Below are 20,074 nucleotides of genomic sequence, written 5' to 3' on the forward strand. Positions count from 1 at the left end.
GAAAGACAGAATAACTCCCATGTTTCTTTCTGGCTTGGGTACATGAGTGAAGAGATAGTCCATTAATGGGTTAAAGAATAAAGGTAGATAGGCAAGTTAGAGGGACATGATGATGTTAGATTTCAAACACGTTCAGTTTGAAGTGACTGTGGGACATACAGTAGCATATACATGGTATGCCAAAGTCAAGAAATCTCTTAACTAGCATTTTCTTACACTATTTTAGAGAAAAACAAAACAAAGCCTTATAGCTTTAATTTTATTTAAAAATATCTTTATTTTATACCCCAATTATTATTCTTCCAATTATACCAATATCTAGTTTAAATTACCTTTTTTTTGTATGCTGTATTATTTTTTCCTTGAAGATAAAAGTTTAAAAGATAGCCATCTGGGTCAAAAGCAGGTAACTCTCCTCAGCCTTTGTCCTATCGTAGTTCATTTGTTTCAATAAATGTTTGTATAGTACCAAATGGTTCGTCTTAGAAGATATTTTAATCACATTGTACCAATTATCTTGTTAAGTTCATAGCAAAACAAATTAGACTAAAATTTTAATGTTAATAAATGGCCAGACAGGGGCTTATTCAGAAAAAGGCACTGAGTACATTAAGGTTTAAATATAAATAATGCTATTACACTTTGGAAAGCTCTTTATGTTTTTCAGAGCATTTCTATTTTAAACCCCCCATTTAGTACAGGGCCCTCCTAGTCTTCTAATTATTAACTATATATCAGCTATAGTCAACTGAATGAAAAAAAAAATACCCCTCTCCCCCAGCTCTTGGTGACCTTTGTGAACATTGACATAGCATATCTCAGCAAACTGATGTCGTTGCTATGAATCGAGCATGTTACTTTCCCTAAACTCTGTTGCAGACTCTTCTACTTGTTTCATTTTATTAAGCCACTTCTAGGCCAGTTCAAAAATTTTAAAAGAAATATTTTGAAGTTAAAGTTTTATTATTGATAATATTAAAACATCATACTTCTTCTGAGAGGCACCTCCACATCCGTAGTTATGCATATGCCAGTTTTACCAATAACCAAGTTCATGTAAATACAGTATTTGGTACAAAGGTATTTATTTGTTCAACACATTTTGTGCAGGGTACTTTAATAGACCCCATGGGAAATAAAAGATAAATAAGACAATGGGAAGAACATAGGAGCTTCTGGTCTACTAAGGTCATTAAGCAATATATATATTACAAAGTAAAAATAGACCCACAGTATAAAATATAAAGATAAAATGCTAAGGGAATTAAGAAACTGGGAGATATCACTTATAGCTAGAAAAATTTTCATTGAGGTCATAGCTTTTGACCTCAGTTTTGAAGAAAGGAAAGGATTTAGACATACGGAAGTGGGAATGGTTATTACAGAGCAGGAAACAGCAAGATTAACGTCTCAGAGATGTGCTTACACAGGATGCAAGGTGGAAGAGGAGTGGGGGCAGAGGAGATAAATTTGGCAAGTCCTGCTGGGGTCAGGTCACAGAGGGCTTTAAGGGCCAGACGAATTATTTGAATTTTGTTCATGAAGCGATTCTTAAGCAGAAGAAATGTCAATGTTCTAGCAGTAGTAGAATGGGTAGATGTAAGTAGGGGGAGATTAGAGACAGACTGAAAACTATGAGGGTCAAAATTAGAGTAATAATGAGAATGGAGGGAATATTGAGAGAAAAGAGAATAGTGAAAATGGTGATATTGTCCTGATAGCAGTGTTCCTGTGCATAATTCTCGAGGAAGCTTATGATTTTTGCATTAATACAGACACACAAATCTAAAGGTAGTTTGTATTTCTAAGTTGAATTTAGGGAATTGCTCGGTCCCAGGGTTCCTTCTTGGGCCTGTACCCTCTCCCTATGTTTACCATTCTTCTTTTGTTGCAGGCTGCAGGCATCGAATCTGCTTCCCTATGCTTCAGTCGTTGCTCCCACCCACTGTATCCCATGGGATTTTTATTCCTGCATAAGCCTTGCTGCTGAGTGTCAAGCAGTGTCCCCATACCCATGTTCTTTCTGTGTTGCTAAAAATAAATCCAAGGGCCCTTTACCTTTTGACAGTTTTAAAAACTATTCATCTTTTTAGAGAGACCTGTGGGGTAGCAAATATAATAGATATGGACAAGTTGAAAGCTTATATAACAGACAAACTTTTCCACAAACAGGGTTCAAATATAGGCATACCTATTTTATTCTTCCAGTTAATTACTTTGACATTCATAGACCTCAGTAGCCTAAATCAGCAGCCTTCTTTTGAGGCAACCCATTCTCCAACAACTAATTACTATTTCCCCAATAACTCTAAGAGTCAATCCTCCTCTGATGCTAACCATTAAGGGAACATGGTTCTGATCATTTCACTGATATTGTCATTTGTCATTCCTGAATAAAATTGCTGAGTTGAGGCCTAGCCCTGAACAACCTGACAGATGATGCCAGCTCACTATTCTGATGATACTTTTACTGATCCCAAATGGTCGGCAACAGTTCTTTAAAGGAGGATGAACCCACTCCCCTGGTGCCAAGTTCTTTCAAGAGTGCTCTAAATTGAGGCTTCAAAGTTAGAGATCTTAGCAATCATCTCCTTCAGTTTATACATACAGCCATATTCCAGTGTGTAAGCCAGCTCTAAGAGTACTGGTTGAAGACATCTCGTAGAATCTTTTATCTTATAAATCCTAAATCCCCCTCACTTCTCAATACAAAAAGTCTTGTTAAACCCTTCTCTGAGGACTGTGGGGCCTATTCACTCTATACTTACATAATTAAGGGAAATCTAACTTAAATGGTTCTTCACCCAGTCAGGAGGATCTTCTTCAACATGATTTTCTGTCTCTGTCCAAACTGCAATGCAATTGTAAACTTCTCTTGCTAAAGAAGAAATAAATAATAAATTTAATCTCTAGTTAAATATCTCTCTGATAAGACATTTTACTACACTTAAAAAGTTTAAAAATCTTATGAACACATTGTGTTTTCTGATCTGTAGTTTGACTCTTCTGAGATGAAAATACCACATGACTTTGCCAATACTACTAACATTGTGACTGCCACCATCAATCCCAGAATGAATAGCATTAACATTTATTATGTGCCAGGCTAAGTGCTTTACATATACTATCTTGTAAGGATAATATAACAACTGATTGAAGTGGTATTATTCTCATCTTACAAATGAAGAAACTCGAGTAATTTGCCTCAAAAGAGACAACTAGTGAGTGGCAGAAGTGGTCTCAAACTAACACCTGTTTGATTATACTGCCTTAAATAGGTCCCAGGGTTTATTAATTGAGTGGCTGAATGTCTGCTTATTTTCCAAATAAGCATGATAACCGTGCTTAGTTTTGCTCTCATATAGACACTTGCGTGATCAAGATAACATCATCAGTAATAAGTCATATGACTATCAGGTAGTTCCTAATAAGATGCAATAAGAATGGCCCATTACATCTGTGTTATTCTTCTCTAACTTTATAACCTCGGTCTAATTGGGACAAGACATCAGACTAAAACTGAGGAACCTTTTACAGAATATCTGACCAGTACTCTTTAAAAGCTTCAAGTTCGTAAAAGACAATGAAAGACTGAGAAATTATCAGATTGGAAGACGCTAAGGGGACAAGTTGAGGAAATGTAAAGTTATACCCTGGATTGGATCCTGGAACAGAAAAAAGACATTAGTATAAAAATTAGAGAAATCTAATAAAGTCTATAATTTCGTTAATAGTATTATAGCAATGTTAATTTTTAGTTTTGATGAATATACCATGGTTATATGAGAAATAAACATTAGGAGAAGTTGGGTTAATGAATAGAATTGTTATTTGAAGCAGTCAGTCAAGGGAATATGAATAATATTAGTCTTATTTTGAGAACGAAGTTTGTCCTGGTGATAATTCTTAGCTTTAGGTCCAGAAGAAGAATCAGGATAAGGAAATAAACTTAAACAGCTGACATGAAGATCTGTCATTTTAGATGTATGACATTGTGGTTAGAATATTTAATCAAATTCATAGGCTATTTTAATGTTTTAATATCTTTTTTTCTCTAACATTTGAAAAGAACTTCTGAAACTTATGTTTGACTTAGGCTGAAATGGAAGGATGCTTGTTGCACAAAGAAGGCTTTGTCTTTCCTTGTATCTTTGAAAGAAAATTAAATCAGCATGACTTTTTCCATCTCAGATAGTTTTTTTCTTTAAGGGTAGAGAGAAATATGGGACTATTCATTTTATTCTCCTTGGATTTGAGTTATGAAACAAAATATCTAAATTTTTCAATCCTAGAGAGAGATTTGGATTTGAAGTTTCTCTAGATTTCCTATAAAAAGGTACATAAGTGCTTCAGCCATGATTATTTTGACAAAGTGTATAGGAATAGTTTTAAAATGGTTAATTTTATCGTTATGTTTTTTATATATTAAATGAATTCTCTAGTATGATATATTCCATGTATTTCAATAATTTGGGTTTTTCAAACTTGCTCCTGTATTTATAAATTTGGTAGATTTCCAGGGAATGTTAATAACTAATTATAAAGTCATTTACAATTAATAGTATTCTTTTCTCCTGTACATTTTCTCATTTGATTCTAACAACAACTCTGAGAGGTAGGCAAGGATGATTATCTATCAAATTATAGATGAGAAGTAATAATCCAAAAGTGACATGATAAGCCCAACCTTGGATATCTATTAAATATCAGAATGAGAAGAATTAATTCAAGGTCTTCTGATACCATACCCCATGTTCTTTCTGTTACATTAAACTTCCATGACTTTCAGTTCTGGGTTAGTATATGTCTCTGTGAACAAGGTCAGGAGTTCTTAACCAAGGGAGTGTAAAAGAATATGAAATGTAATGGTGAGTATGTACATATTTCTGTGGAGGAAGTCTATAACATACAATAACATTCAATAGATTCTCAGAGAAACCTGAGATACTGTCAAGTTTAAGAAGTTTTATTATAAATACTATATAGGAAAGACAGACATTCTTCTCACATTGCCAAAAACAGTAATGAAAATGTGGCTTATATTATCAAAAATGGAATCCCTTCTATCTCTTCTACCAATTTTTAACACACACTCTATGACCATTTCTTTAATTAAGTTTTATTTTTGCTAGTCTTGAATTAATTTTTAAAGAGACTAGTAAACCAGATATTATGGGGATTTGAAATAAAAGTTTTTGTAGGGAAATTAGCTTTCTTGACCAAACTGTTCATCTAAGGAAGCTGCACAATCCAGGAGAGGCAGCAGGAGAAACAAAAGGAAATTAATGTTTAATAAACACTGTTTAAACCCTATGCTTAATGTTTTAAACATATGACCTCTCAGACTCCTCAGAATAACTTTGCTATCTTGTCCTTAGAGGCTGAGTTACTTAGCAATATAGCATAACTAATAAATGGCAGAGGTTAGATTTGAGCATAGTTCTATCTGAATCTAAGGCTTTCTCCGCTGTACCCTGAAATAGAATGGGCAAGATTAATATGGCAGTGTGACTCTCAAGTAAGCACAGGTCTGGATGTGGGTGATCATGATTTATCCACCTAGGGACTGGTCCATGGAAACAAATCCATGGACCAGTATCCATGGAGAATCATTTGAAAGGCAGGAATTAGGACATTTTAAATATCAAAGCTGAGTGCTTCTGACTTACTGAGGCTTAAATAGGCATTTGCCATGTGGGAGAGCTGAAGGCAAGTGTCATGGACCTAGCCAATGGGGTGAGAAGTGGGAGACAGGACAACTGGTACCAGGAGCCAGGAATTGAGAAACTAGGGACAATTGTTGCAGTTCAGCCATTGAGAATATAGGGGAGTAAGGTCAAAGGAACCAGTAGGAAATGGGATTTAACAACAAACAGATAACTGAGGTTGATTGCATCAAATACCCTCTTCTTAGGTCAGAATCAATACCAAATTAAGGATTCAGAGGTAAGCCCAGAGGTAAAAATGAGGCAGCTTTACCAGTCAAGGTTAGAAGTATAAAAAGTAGAGAGTAAAATAAATTTAGTGATTTTTTTTTTAGTTAATCTAGTGTAGTGGTTCTCCATGTATGGTGCTCAGAGTAATACCATCATAACCTGGTAATTGATTAGAAATGCAGATACTTGGACCCAACACCAGACCTATTGAATCAGAAATTCTGGGCTAGGGCCCAGCAATCAGTGTTACAGCAAGCCCTTCAGATGATTGTGATGCATGCTAATATTTGTGGTATTGGTTCAGGGATAGACAAATAAATAGAACAAAAAAGAAAGCCTAGAAAAAACCCATGTGCATAAAGACATATGTCATATTGCAGAGAAGGTACTAAAGCTTAGAGATGAAAGGATGGACTTTTCAATGAATTGTAGAGCTTTGGTTACCTATAAGGAAGAAAATGAGATTGGACCTCTAACTTATATCATATGAGAAAAATAAAGTTCAGGTGGACTAAAGACCTAAATATGAAAGGCAAAACATAAAGTTTTTAGGAAGGCATCTGAATGGCCTTGAGGTGGAGAAGGATTTCTTCTACAATAGTATTAATGTAATAGCAGTACTTAGGTAGTTTTTATGTGTCACTGGTCTACACGCTTAACACATATCAACAAAGTTACTCTTCATAACAAACCTCCGAGAGTGATACTATTATTTTCTCCATTTTACAGAGGAGGAAACTGAGGAAAAAAGGGTATAAATAATTTACTTAGGGCCATATGGCTATTAAGTCATAAAGCCAGGATTTGAATCCAGGTATGGAGCTCCAGAGTGTATATCTTAACACTGTTAACCTATAACACTTATAAAAAGGGTAGAATACAAGCCACGAACTGAGAGAAGGTAAGTGTAACACATTAAACTGACAAAGGATTGCTTTTCTGGGAATATATGAAGAATGTGTACAAATCAATGTCAAAAATACTTCGGTAGACGCTTTATAAAAGAGGAAGCTCAGATGGCCAATAAACATGAAAACATGTTCCATCTCATTATAATCAAGGGAATGGAATTTAAAACCACAATCTGATACCACTTCAAGCTGTTGGATTGGCAGAAATTTTAAAAGCTGATGAGATCAAGTGTTGATGAGGATACAGAGCAACGAGACCATTATTCCATTGGTTATGGAGGTATAAATTGGTACCACCACTTTGAAAAACAGACATTGCCTAATGGAGTTGATCATGTACAAACTCTCTTATCTAGCAGTTTCATTCCTTGATATACATACCCTAGAGAAAAGCATGCTCATGTGTACCAGAAGACACATGAAGTTTCACAGAAGCATTATATCCATAATTCCAAAGGAAAACAACTCAAATGTTTAGAAGAATGAATAAGTAAATAGGGTGATATTCATGCAATGAAATATAATATAGCAGTGAAAAATGAATGAAATAGAAGAAAACAATGAATTTTAATATAATGTTAAGAGTAGATAAAACTATATGATATATTATTTAATCATATATACAGAGAGGTAAAATTCTTAAAGAGCTAAAGAATGATTAAAACTTAGTCGCTTCTGGGGCAAGAGAAGGGGATGCAGTTGGGGAGCTCCACACAAGGGGCTTCAAATGTCTTGCTAGTGGGTATCAAATTGTTGAGTTTATTGTTTAAATTGCATTGTCTTTAAATTTGTCTACTTCTGAATGAATGATATATTTCACGATTTAAAAATGAAGATTATTAAAGTTTTACAAGCTTAGATCAATAAAGCTGTTAGTGGGGAAAAGCTTCGCAAAGAAACTGGCTGGAATATGGGGCATTTGCAAACAGCGCTAGATATAAGTAGAAAACTAGAGCTCCCAGATCTTAGAATTGTATTGAGGTAGATCAGAAGCAATATCTCATTTCTTTAACAATTATTTTAAAATCCCATTCATCAGAGGAAATATGTAAATGACTATTGAGCCAGGAGAAGATTAACATGAAAAGCTTCTTCTAGGAGTATTGCAAGTTTATTAAGATGAGCAAATTAAATCCTTCTGGCTTGCTTTCATTAAGAACATAGAGGTAATCTATAATATAGGAGAGAGAAAAAAAAACATTGTATTAGTAGGTAGAAGATCTAGGTTCTAATTCTGATTTTCCTCTTGGCTGTGTGACCTTAAAAACTGAGTCAGCTTACATTCCTGAAGCTCTACCAATTGGGCATGTTGAGAGTATTAATATTTTACCACACATGGAGCTACTAATATTTGGAAGACACTTAAATATGTGATTTTAGCAAATTTTCACAATCTTTTGAAACAGGGATTATTCTTATTTTTCAGATGTGAAAATTTAACTCGCCCACTAATATCAAACAGCTAAAAAGTTGCAAAGCTGAGACTAATGAATGCCCTAGAATTATAGTAAGGACTAAATTAAGTAATATATATTTAAATATTATGCTATGTACTTCATTTATAAGCCCAAAGTAAGAACTCAGTAAATGTTAATATTGCTTCCTGACCATTGCACCCAGTAGAGGGTTCAGAATTCAAAGGCATAGGACTCAGGTATGAAGGACTTGGTCCTCGGCACTGTCAATATCAACATTTTGAGTTAAACAGGTTTTTGTTTGCTCATCTGGAAACTAAGCCACCACTTATGCTGTCATCTCTGTGAGAAAATGAATTCTAAAATCTAGGTACTACAAGTTAATTTTTGGAACACAGCATGCACACGAATCAAGTATTAATAATTACCCATCATTATATAAACCTTTTACAATGGTTACAAAAGAATATAAATGTTAACATATTTGAGAAGCAACTTTTTAAGAAGCTAATACTGAGACCTTGTACTTTTTCTCTTTTCAAAATGAACTTTTGAAATGCAGAAATTGCTAATCAAATAATGGAGCAGTTGTGTAGATTTGAGATTTCTATGGCTGTATTTCGTCCATTAAAGAAAAAAAGTGAAGGAAGTAGAAATGACTTTCTTTGTTGAATTAACTGACTTAGCCTTCCCAAGTTGTGGCTCTGGAAATATGACATTTTTATTTTTTATTTTTTGCCATTAAATTTTACTTCTGACTTTTCAAATAAACTTTTAAATCTGAATTTGGTAAGATCAGCTATCAAAAAATATTTTTGTACTTAGGCAGTACCCTTTTTGAGTATTAAGAATTTCTGTCTGAATATGGATTTCCTCTAAACATATTTTAGACTATTTGCCCTCAGAAATACAGGGAATGTTTAGCATAATAGCCCAATGTTCTCAACAATAAAGCTATCTTTTTTTTCCTCCAGAAAAGGAGTTTTGCTCATTGCATAATGTCCTTTTCCATGATTGTAGAAAGACAGAAGAACACTAAATACAGATGGTCTTTTGCCAAAATATTTAATTATTGAGTTTCTTTCATAACAAAAGATGAGACACTATTTTTTCATTATCTTTATAAAACCATGACCTAAATATGAAATTAAGAATTGTTAACAACTTTTCATTTTCCCATGTAAAAGCTTTTTCCGGTTGACAAAACTTCTTCTAGCTGTCTTTTAATAGTACCTTTAAATTATTGAGAGAGCTTATAATCAGCAATTTTCTGTTAATCTTAGACTCTATTTTAACTAGTAATTTGTCTCTTCTTAAACTAAATTGTTTTTGGTTATTAAAAATGAGGAAGAAAAAGAAAATCGATACATTTAGTTACCCATTTTTTTCTGTTTCTCGTTCTTTCCATGTTAGACTGACAACATGTAAACTGTCTGAGGGAGGAGGAAAGCAAGGCTTCTGAATAAATTAATTTCCCTTAATTAGAAGTATATCTTTGGTTATTCTGTGACTGCTTGAGTTAAAATTGATAACATGATATCAGAAGGTATGCCGTACTCATAATTTATAGCTTGTAAATCTTAGGAAGAAAATAAACAATGTTTTCGATAGCACAAAACATGACAAGACGTTTGACAATTTAGGAAAAAGTTAAATCAATTAGCTAGTTGGTACAAAAGCACATCAGGTCTTGTTGGCTTTAGTCCCACCTGATATAGGATTGCTGACCCTTTCTCTTGTCAATTTTTAAATTTTCTTCCTCAAAACCTTTTCTACCATGCACTTGCTTTTCCTAGCTACATTTTTGCTCCAAACTAGTAATTACTGCATAAATTCTTGCCATTTTTCTAGGGTTGTTAGCAGAATTTAAAAAGTAAATAACTTATTTTTATGTCTTTGCTTGCTAGAGATTCTAACCCATTCTCCTTACAAGTATCAGAAAAAAATTCAAGATATAGAGTCAGTGTCATTATCTTCATATTTCTTTCATTTTCGAGTACTAATTATGTGCCAGACACTGTGCTAAGTACACTTCGTATGCAATCTTTAATTCTACAATAACCCTCCAAAGTTTGGTATAATCATCTTTTTTTATAGATGAGAATACTGAACAAGTATTCTACTTTAAGACAGAACAAGTTCTTGGGCCCAGCTAGCTGCCAGCAGAGCTGGAATTTGAACCAAGCTCTCTCTGTCTTCTCAGGCTACGAATTTTCCATGGACCCTGATACCTCCCTTCCTGTGTTCCACCCTTCCCACCCTGGTCAGTGTGATTATAAAATAATGGAAATTCTGAAGATTCTCCACCCACTCATCCTAAACAAAACAGAACCTTTAAAAAGACATTTGGGTTAGTACTTGTATGACATAAGTATGTACCCTATCTTGAGATGACACACCATTGCATTTCCTTTTAAAAAATTAAATAGCTTCATGTCAGATAATATCTCTTTACATTTTAAGAAATTTTAAGTTTTCAAACCTTGTAATAGTTGCTCACACCTGTGAGTGTGATAAATTCTCTAAGCACTGGTACCATAAGAAAATCTGAGAATTCTGTTTGGGGTAATTTAAGAAATGTGCAGTATACGCTTAGTTTTATTTAGTGCAGCGTATTTCTACAATGCATGTGCTTCCTTTATAAATCTATATTCTTTTTTCTGATATAATTCTCCATACTATATTAACACTTTCCTAGCAACTAACCCATATCTATAAAGAGTGACACTAGAGCAATTTTATCTTATATTCTTTGTTAATTTCAATAGTATAGATTTCTGACTGCCATTCAAAATCCAGTTAGTTCTTTGCCCTTATTCTCCAGATATGAAGATGTGAGTCTTCGGTTCTTTCATGGATAAGCGTAAGTGGTTTGTTAACAGACCTCTTTTTTTCTTCATTGCATTTATATCATTGACCTTTGCTTCAAAAAGCATTCAGCAGTCTTTAACAGAGGGAGACCATGAAAGGGGGTGTTGTAAAGGCTTTATTCTATAAAAGAAGTCACACAGGGAAAGCTTTATATTTGCTGAGTGATTTAATTCTTATACACGCAGGAATTGGCCATGGGCCATGAGTAACATGGTGGAAAAACGCTGCTAGTGCAGTCTCGCAATTAAACTTTTCTACTCCATTCTGTATATCTTTTTAAAAAAGAGAAAAAAGCATGTTTTTTTCCCGTTGCTTCAAAATCTATCCAGGAAGAGTGAAGCATGGTGTCTAGAGTAGTCAGCCATTTTTTTTTTTAGCGAGATTCATGAAGCCATTCGTGGGTTTTTTTTGTTAATCAGCTACTAAGGAGTGTATTCTCCAGGGAGAAAGATGCCTGCTTTAGTCAGCCTGCTGGGTGCCCAGAGCAGGATAGCAACTACTTTGGGAACACTGGCTATATATGTTATTAATATATTATAAATGATTAATAATAATTATTAACATAATTTTAATGTAATTATCAATATGTTATTTGATATTTTAAGATAATACTTTTTTCTTGTAGGTGGCGAGTTGGGAAAACACCATCATTAAAAATAACTATTTTTCTGTGTACTGAATAATATGTGTAGAGAAATGAACAAGGATATTTTGATTAACATTTTAAAAGCTTTGGGAATTGGCTGATGAAGTGTTGTTGGCCATTCTCTGAAAGTTACATTATTATATCCTTTATAATTTTTGACAGTATAGCAAGACTTAAATTGACTGGTTCCTTGTTGTTGGGTCATCAGATATTCCTGAACTTCATACATGATGAATGCAGATTTACTTTTCTAGATCCTTAACTTAAGTACTGTGGGATATTCTTGTATAAGACTGTATATATGTATGTGCATGGACTTTTTTTCTTTTCTAATTTTTTGCAAAGTTACTTAGAAATGGTTGGTAATGTAAATTTCTGTTGCATCAAAAAAACAATGGTCATCTATATTATGATCAGTACAAGGTTTAAGCTTTAACTAAGCATTAAAATATTTGAGCTTATATCTTTGAGAACCTTGGACTTGCTAAGCCGAAGTTTCTCTTCAAGCAGTAAGTGCTCTTAGCTTTTGTTAAGGAAGATCTGAAATTTATTGGCAGTGAGAAAAGAGATGGGGTTTATTCTGGGCCAGGCAGAACAGCTTACTGGGGTTAGAACCCAAATAAATGGTGAACTGTGGTGCTTGGAATCTATAGAATGAAGCTCGGTACCCAAGTGAATATCAAGTCACTTGGCAGGCAAATTTCTTGTACAAATTTAGAGTCAAACTTAGGGAAGGATAGGTATCAAGGTATAGTGGGAAAAGTCTGGCATTATATAAATAATTACAAGGTATGAACAATAACTTTAACCTTTCTGAATTTCCTTGATCATAAGACGAGGATTGTGAACTTTACCTGGTAGAGTTATTTTGAGGATTAGAGAGAATGTATATTTATTGACATAGGCCCTCAATAATGATGGCTCATTGTTTTTGTCATCAGCCGCAGCACGTCATTGTCTTCACATTTTTCTGTAAAATTTTTTGTTAGACAAGAAATTGCATAACCCAATACACTAGGCAGCTTTAAGATAGAAATACAGATTTTGAAAAGTGACTTCTCAGGATACTGACTTTCTTTGCCATCTGGACTGGTTTTGTTTGAGGAAAGCTCTGAAAAATATTGTATGTAGAAATGTTATTCTACTTTTCTACTCCTTTTTGGTATACCGTGAAATATTGTAGAGAATCATGGTAAGTGGGATAGAGAAGTAAACTTCAACTCCAGCTGCTCAAAATAGGTTTTTTAGGGACAGAAGAGAAAAGCTTTATTATTTTCCCTGGGGGATGCTGACAAACAGAGAGGCACATCTCCAATAATTAAAATAATAATAATAATAATCCTTAGGTTTGCATACCACAAGTAGAATACACATGGTTTAAAGTTGCTTTACTTCCAATCTGCAAAGGTGAAAGCAAAGTTCCAATAACTCTCAAATTTAGAACTCCTATTTTTACTACAGAAATAGCAATATGGGAAGTAGCAAAGGATTGCTTTACCTGATATGTGTAAGAGCTGTGTAAGTTTTAACAATTTGAGCTTGGGCTCCTGAACTAAAATTAACAATACCATAAGGGCTCATTATTAGGAACTGAATCTCTTTAAAAAATTATATCGAAAAGCAATTCTACCTTGGATTGTCTCCCATACAATATGACTGGTGCCAAAATCTACTCAAAGTCTAAAATTTTAAGTTCCAGAATGAGCATATTAAAGAAGTGTCACACTGTTGGAAAAAAGGGAAAGAATTTTAGCTGTTCTGAGAACCGTGGTAATTAGTCTGGCTCTTAATCTTTCTTTCTCCCTCCCAATGCTTAACTCTAAAACTCAGTTTGTGTATTTATTGAACATTTATTTATCAAGCATATATTAAATGCCTACAACAAACCAGGTACTATACTAGATTCTGAGAGCATTAAGATGGCTAAAATATGGTCCCTGGATTCAGCAAACTTACCAAGTAGGATGTAAGAAAATGTGATACATATGTACAATGGAATATTACTTGGCCATAAAAAAGAGTGAAATCCTGCCATTTGTGACAAAGTGGATGGACCTAGAGGGTATAATGCTAAGAGAAATAAGTCAGAGAAAGACAAATACCATATGATTTCACTTATATGTGGAATCTAAGAAAACAAAATAAATGAATAAACAAAACAGAAACAAACTCACAGATACAGAGAACAAATTGATGGTTGTCAGTGGAGAGTAGGGGTTAGAGGGCTGGGTGAAAAAAGGTGAAGGGGTTCAGAAGTACAAATTGGCAGATATAAAATAGTCATGGAGATATAAAGTATACCATAGGGCATATAGTCAATAATATTGTAATAACTATGTATGGTACTAGACTTGTCGGGTGATCACTTTGTAAGTTATCTAAATGTCTAATCACTATGATCTATACCTGAAACTAATATTGTATATCAAATGTAATTGAAAAAAAAGTGAAAAAAAATAGTATAATATCCATAGGCTTGTGCTCGGTCTTGAAGATAATAATAAAAAAAATTTTATGATATAGTCTTTGCTTCAGGTCTTTAATAATTTTAACTAGAGAAATGAGAATTACATGTATGAAAGACTATAGAACAGACCATAATTAAGATTAAAATGCAAGGTAGAGAGAAAAGGCCTTTGCAGACCAGTCAGAGAAAAGTTTCATGGAAAAAGATGAGCCTGAAAGCAGGAAAGTTTTTGAGGAATGATTGTAGAGGAAATAACAATACCAACATATTTTGAAAGAAATTTTGACAGAAATTGATGACATATTGGGTTTGGTTTGAGTGAGTAAGTGTAAGAGCATGGGGTAGAGAGAGAGGACTTAGAAATGACAACAGAGATTTAAGTTTCACTGATTGGAAGAGGTGATATTGTTGAAAGAGACATCTAAGAAGAGAAAGTGGGTTTATAGGAAGAGATGAGATACTAAATAAAATATTTTTCTGACTTTAGATTTTTAGTCTTTTGGGTTGACGTCTAGAATTTTTATATAAATTTAATCTAGAAAGCAACAGAGGTGCCCATTATAGTCATTTTACATAACTGTGAATTCCACTTTAATTACCAGAAACATTTTAATACAGCCTATACTTAAAGTAGAAAGTTATATCAAGTTTCTAGCATATAAATGGACATTAGTTGACACATTCATTGAGATCCTGATCTTCATATTCTTCATCCAGGAGCTAGATTGGGTGAAGGCTAGGTGTTTTTCCTTCTCCAGACTGGACAGTGTGAATGCTGATAGAACTGTGGAATGACTCAGGAATGAGATGTAGCATTAGTACTGGTTCTAGCCCCAGCGCTTATTTATAAACAGAGATGTCTAAGCACCAGAACTTACATTCTCCATGGCTCTTTTATCATTTATTTTTAATTGCCCAAGTGCAGAGGATTAAATAGTCACAAATTATTAGTGTTAGTACTGTTAATTGTATTTATATAGTCATGAAACTTCAAGTTCCAATTCAAAATAAAAATCACTCAATACCTCTTGTAACTAGAATCTAATTGAAACAATTTCTACATTAAGATCAACTTATGATGGGATTCTAGGCAACAAAATTTTCAACTAACTTACTTTTGTTTATTGTCTTTACTTTTATTTGCAGTTCTGGGAAATGCCAGTGTAAAGTGGGGGTTACTGGCTCTACATGTGATCAATGCCAAGATGGATATTATCACTTCAGTAAGAGTGGCTGCTTGCCCTGCCGATGCAATAACCGGTCTGCCAGTTGTGATGCCCTCACAGGTACACACTCTCTTTGTTTTTTATGTAATTAGTCTATTGTTCTTTTCATTTTGAAGTCCTTCCTCTATAGGTTGATTCTTTCCAAACAGTTTGTAAGGATCTTTCTCCTCTAAGTCGGATGTAGTAGGTCATAGCAAGGCAAACTCCTGCAATAACAACTTGAAAAAAAATACGTTTCAAAAATCATATTGGTTAGAGAGCTATGGAAGCAAGGAGGACGATATAAACTAAAATTTCAGAAAGGCTAGAACTTTTCCTAAGTGAGTTGATGGTCACAGCCATTTCTTTTCCAGGGGGACATTTGCTGATTCTGGGCACAGGCTAAAGAGCAAGCTTGGCCCAAGCAAAGGAATTTTTGGGGAAAGGGTTGCAAGAAGAGCTTTTGGCAGTCATTAGGGGCTCGCGTGATAGATTGGAAACTAGAGGAGCCCTAAACACGAGGCCTTCAGGGACATGAAGGAAAATGACTGCGCAGGAGATAGAAGGCTGCCCCAAAAGTAGAAAGAAATCTCCCAGCCTTGTGGTGCTAGGAGACAAAATTTCTTTAGAGAGGGCGTGGGATAACATACAGCCATCTCTTTCTCAAGATGTTGCCTAATTTTGAAGGTGCGTGGAGTGGGACCTACGCTCAAATCACCAAAGGGAAATGCTGAATCTGTTGCAGTCTTTCAGGGCTGAGGAGACCCAGGTCTGTTAGGCTCTCCATCAAAAGCCTTCAAGAGCCATGCTCAAGAATATGATGAACCACAGGTGCATTGACTCATACGAAAATTGCAGTCCATCCTCAACCCATCTCAATTTCTGACTCGATAGAGGTGATCCTCTTATTGTATTTACCTAACACAGGAAAGGGAAGTCATCTGTGGTTCCAGACTGTGTCTGGCATACAATCAAAAATGGTAGATAATGCTGAGGTAGGAAAATAAGACCAAAGTAAAGAGAAAAACAGTTGAAGCAGACCACAGGTGGTCCAGATGTTAGAGTTAGCATGTGACTTTAAAATAACTAAAATATTTTATGAAAATAGAGGAAAAACCAGACCAAATAAGTGAAATGAGGCAAGATTTCAAGAGAATTGGCACCTATAAAAAAATCAAAAGAACAGTCTGGAACAGAAAAATACAACATCTGAAATTAATAACTCATTGCATGGGTTTAACAGCAGACTGTACATAGTGAAGACAAGGTTAGTAGATTCAAATATAGCTCAATTAAAAATATCCAAACTAAAGCACAGAGGAAAAAATGCATGGAAAGAACAGAGCAGGAAAAACAGGTGGGATACAGCCAATAGTCTAACATAAATGTAATTGGAGGCTCACAAAGGAAGGAGGGAGATATTGAGGCAGAAGGAATATCTGAAGAGATAATGGCCAAGAATTTTCCAAATTAACAAAACATGTCAACTCACCGATTCAAAAAGCTCAGCAAACCCTAGGCAGTATAAAAAACAAAATACCCATATCTAGGCCAACTTAGCCCAACTATAAAAACAAAAGATAATTAAATTTTCTGGTCTTTGGTTTTCCTAAATGTAAGGAAATCATTTTTTTCCCAATAAAAAAATCAGTCTGACAAATACAAGTATATTTATGAGAGCAAAGTAGCAAAACATTTGAAGTTATGAAAGTACCCTGGAAAAGTCTGTGTTGCAAGCTTGTTTTTCATTCTAATCCTCTACTCTATGGTAAAACAAATTCGTTTGGAAGAAATTGTGGGATTTTTCCCCCCTCTATTATGTGATCTGGTTCCTGCCTACTTGCCAATTTTATCTTGTGCTATTCTTTCTCTTTACTGTCTGTGATCCAGTCATACTGGCTTATATTCTCAAAACAAGTTATGTTCCCTTGTCCCAAGGTTCTCATACGTGATCTTTCCTTTGCCTTTCTAATATCTCCACCCCTGCCCCGTTACTGTAATAAATCATATCCTTCCTTCAGTTAAAGGTTATTTCATAAGAAAGTTCCTGATGCTCCAAGATAAACGACAGTTCCCAGTTACGCACTCTCATACACACATATTTTTTTTCATAGCACTTATGACAATTTGTAATTGTATATTTGAGTCACAGACGGCGTATTCACTACATTGTAAGTTCCACATTAGTTTTGTTCACCACTGTACATAATCTCTAGCACAGAACTTGGCACATAGTAAGTACTCAGTGAATTGTTATTGAATAAATGAACAAATGAATGGAAATAAAGAGGAAAGATGACTTTCAATCCTGGTTAATGGCAGAATGCTTCATCTTAATGAGTTGATTTAAATTGCTCCCTAGATCTTATGGTACCAGGAAGCAGCCTACATTGCTGGTTCTCACTTCTCACTTTCCTTGCATCGACATTAAGTAAATCCCAACCTGTCCAAGCTCTGGAGATAATTTCAGGCAAAATAAATTCTTTTCATACTTATGATTTATAAAAGTTGCTAGTAATAAGAAAAATAAATGGTTTCCCTATTTCAAAATATAATAAAAATGGTATATCCAACATGAAGGACCGCCAATACTTGATTTAAAACTACTAGCTTAATGTAAAATCAGTCTTTTGTCTCAAATGAGATTTTTTTTTTTCTAACAGTGCTGCGGTTGCCCTCTGGTGGCCACTGACCATGTTTTCATATTCCTTATTCCTATTCCCCCCATATCCCCAGTAATTCTGTTTCTAGGAATATATCCTGAGGAAATAATTCTAAATTCATAAAAAGCTTTATGTTCAAAGATGTTCACCAAAGTGGTAGTTATAATTCTAAAAAATTTGACAACCCTATTTATAACAACAGGGAATGAAGCAAATTATAGTCAATAATAATTATGTATGATGTCAGATGGGTACTAGACTTACCGGAGTGATCACTTTGTAAGGTGTATAAACGATTAACCACTATGTTGTACACCTGAAACTAACTCCCTATGCTGTACTTTACACGCCATGACTGTTTTAATAACTTGCAATTTGTACATCTTCATCCCTTCCTCTTTTTCACCCAGCCTTGTAACCCCTCCCATCTGGCAACCATCAAAATGTTCTCTGTATCTATGAATTTGTTTCTGTTTTGTTCGTTCATTTATTTTGTTTTTTAGATTCACATATAAGTGAAATTGTATTATATTTGTCTTTCTCTGTCGGATTCAAAATCTTAATGACAAATTTCTTAGGGTAATTTTTTTTCTTTCTACTCTCCTGTATTTTTAAAATTTTATTTATTGAGCACATATTTCCCTTAAAATGGAGGAGGGAGGACTGTTATTTTTTAAACTAGCACTTCATGTTCATAGTATCCTTCTTTCAAAGAACTCAGAATCTCCCGGTATTCACAGCGTCCCAAGAAAAGTAATGACCTTAGCAGCTAGACTGAATTGACTCCTTTCCTCCTCCATGACTTTTCTCTTGAGGATATCACACTTTCCTGTCCCTCTAGCTCTGCTAGATCTTCCTCCGTTCAGCTGTAAGCACTGGAGCACCTCAGAGTTGTCCTGAAAATGCCTGTCTTCTCCATTTCTATGCTCCATAAATCATCTCATTTGGTCCCCTGATTTAATTTAAATGCCATCTACATATGTGCTGATTACCAGATTTATATTTCTTACTTGATCTTCACACTCAAAAATCTGACAGTGCACTTGACATGTCACTTGAATGCTTTAATTGGCATCATTATTCTAACACATCCAAAACAACTTTTTGCCCTGAAGCCAAGACTGCTTTACTCCTAGTGTTCTTCATTTTGGTGACTGGCACCATTCACCTAGTTGCTCAGTCCCAAAGCCTAGGAGTCGTATTTGATTCCTTTCTTTTCCTACTGCAAATATTTAATCTATCAGCAAGTTCTACCAGCCTGACATTCAAAATAGTACCCTGATTCTAACCACTGTTCATGACCTTTATTGCTATCATTCTTGCCTAAGCCACTGTCTTCTCTCTGAACTGCTTTGACACTCTCTCATCCAATCTCTCTCCCTTTTCTTTCTGGCTCTCATCCCCCAGCCCCCACTTCACCACAGTCCAGTCTCCACATAGCAACCAGAGTGACCTTTTTAAAATATAAAAGCAGATCGTTTCATTCCCATGCTTAAACCCTCCAACGACTTCCTATCCCTCTTGGAATAAAATTCGAACTTCTTTTCATGGCCTGTATGACTTTTACATTTTCCAGCCTCTGCCTTTCTCTCTGACCTTGTCTCCTGTTACTCTCTCCCTTGTTCACATGGACTTAGCCTTCTTTCTGTTTGACAGGTTGAAGTTTGCCTTCTGTCCTATAGAGAGGATCAGGCATTTCTTCCTATAACACACAGTACCTTGCTGTATTTCTGACAGGTTTACGTGTAAACTGTGATGTGGAAAAATAAATAAAGAAAAGGCTTTTTACAGGTGACAATTTATGTTTTCAAAGCTTTGTCACTGAATTTGGTTTAAAAGGAATCCTACATTCTTCTCCTTGACCACTTATTTTCTTGGTTACTGCCACCAGATTTCTTGATGCTTAGCCAAGGAGCATGAGATCATCTTCAGGAAACATTCATTCCTTCCCTTTGGGGAT

General features: G+C 34.8%; 1 protein-coding gene across 1 annotated transcript in view; it reads left to right on the top strand.

Annotated features, from left to right (window-relative positions):
- The window catches only part of MEGF9 (multiple EGF like domains 9), an 82,004-nt gene that overhangs the window by 47,268 nt on the left and 14,662 nt on the right, over window positions 1-20,074 (top strand). The window contains exon 4 of the mRNA XM_006917132.3: window positions 15,393-15,532. Within this exon, the coding sequence (XP_006917194.1) occupies window positions 15,393-15,532 (140 nt within the window). The remainder of the gene's footprint in view (window positions 1-15,392; window positions 15,533-20,074) is intronic.

The sequence above is a fragment of the Pteropus alecto genome, unplaced genomic scaffold (assembly GCF_000325575.1).
Source record: "Pteropus alecto unplaced genomic scaffold, ASM32557v1 scaffold226, whole genome shotgun sequence".
Classification (NCBI taxonomy): domain Eukaryota; kingdom Metazoa; phylum Chordata; class Mammalia; order Chiroptera; family Pteropodidae; genus Pteropus; species Pteropus alecto.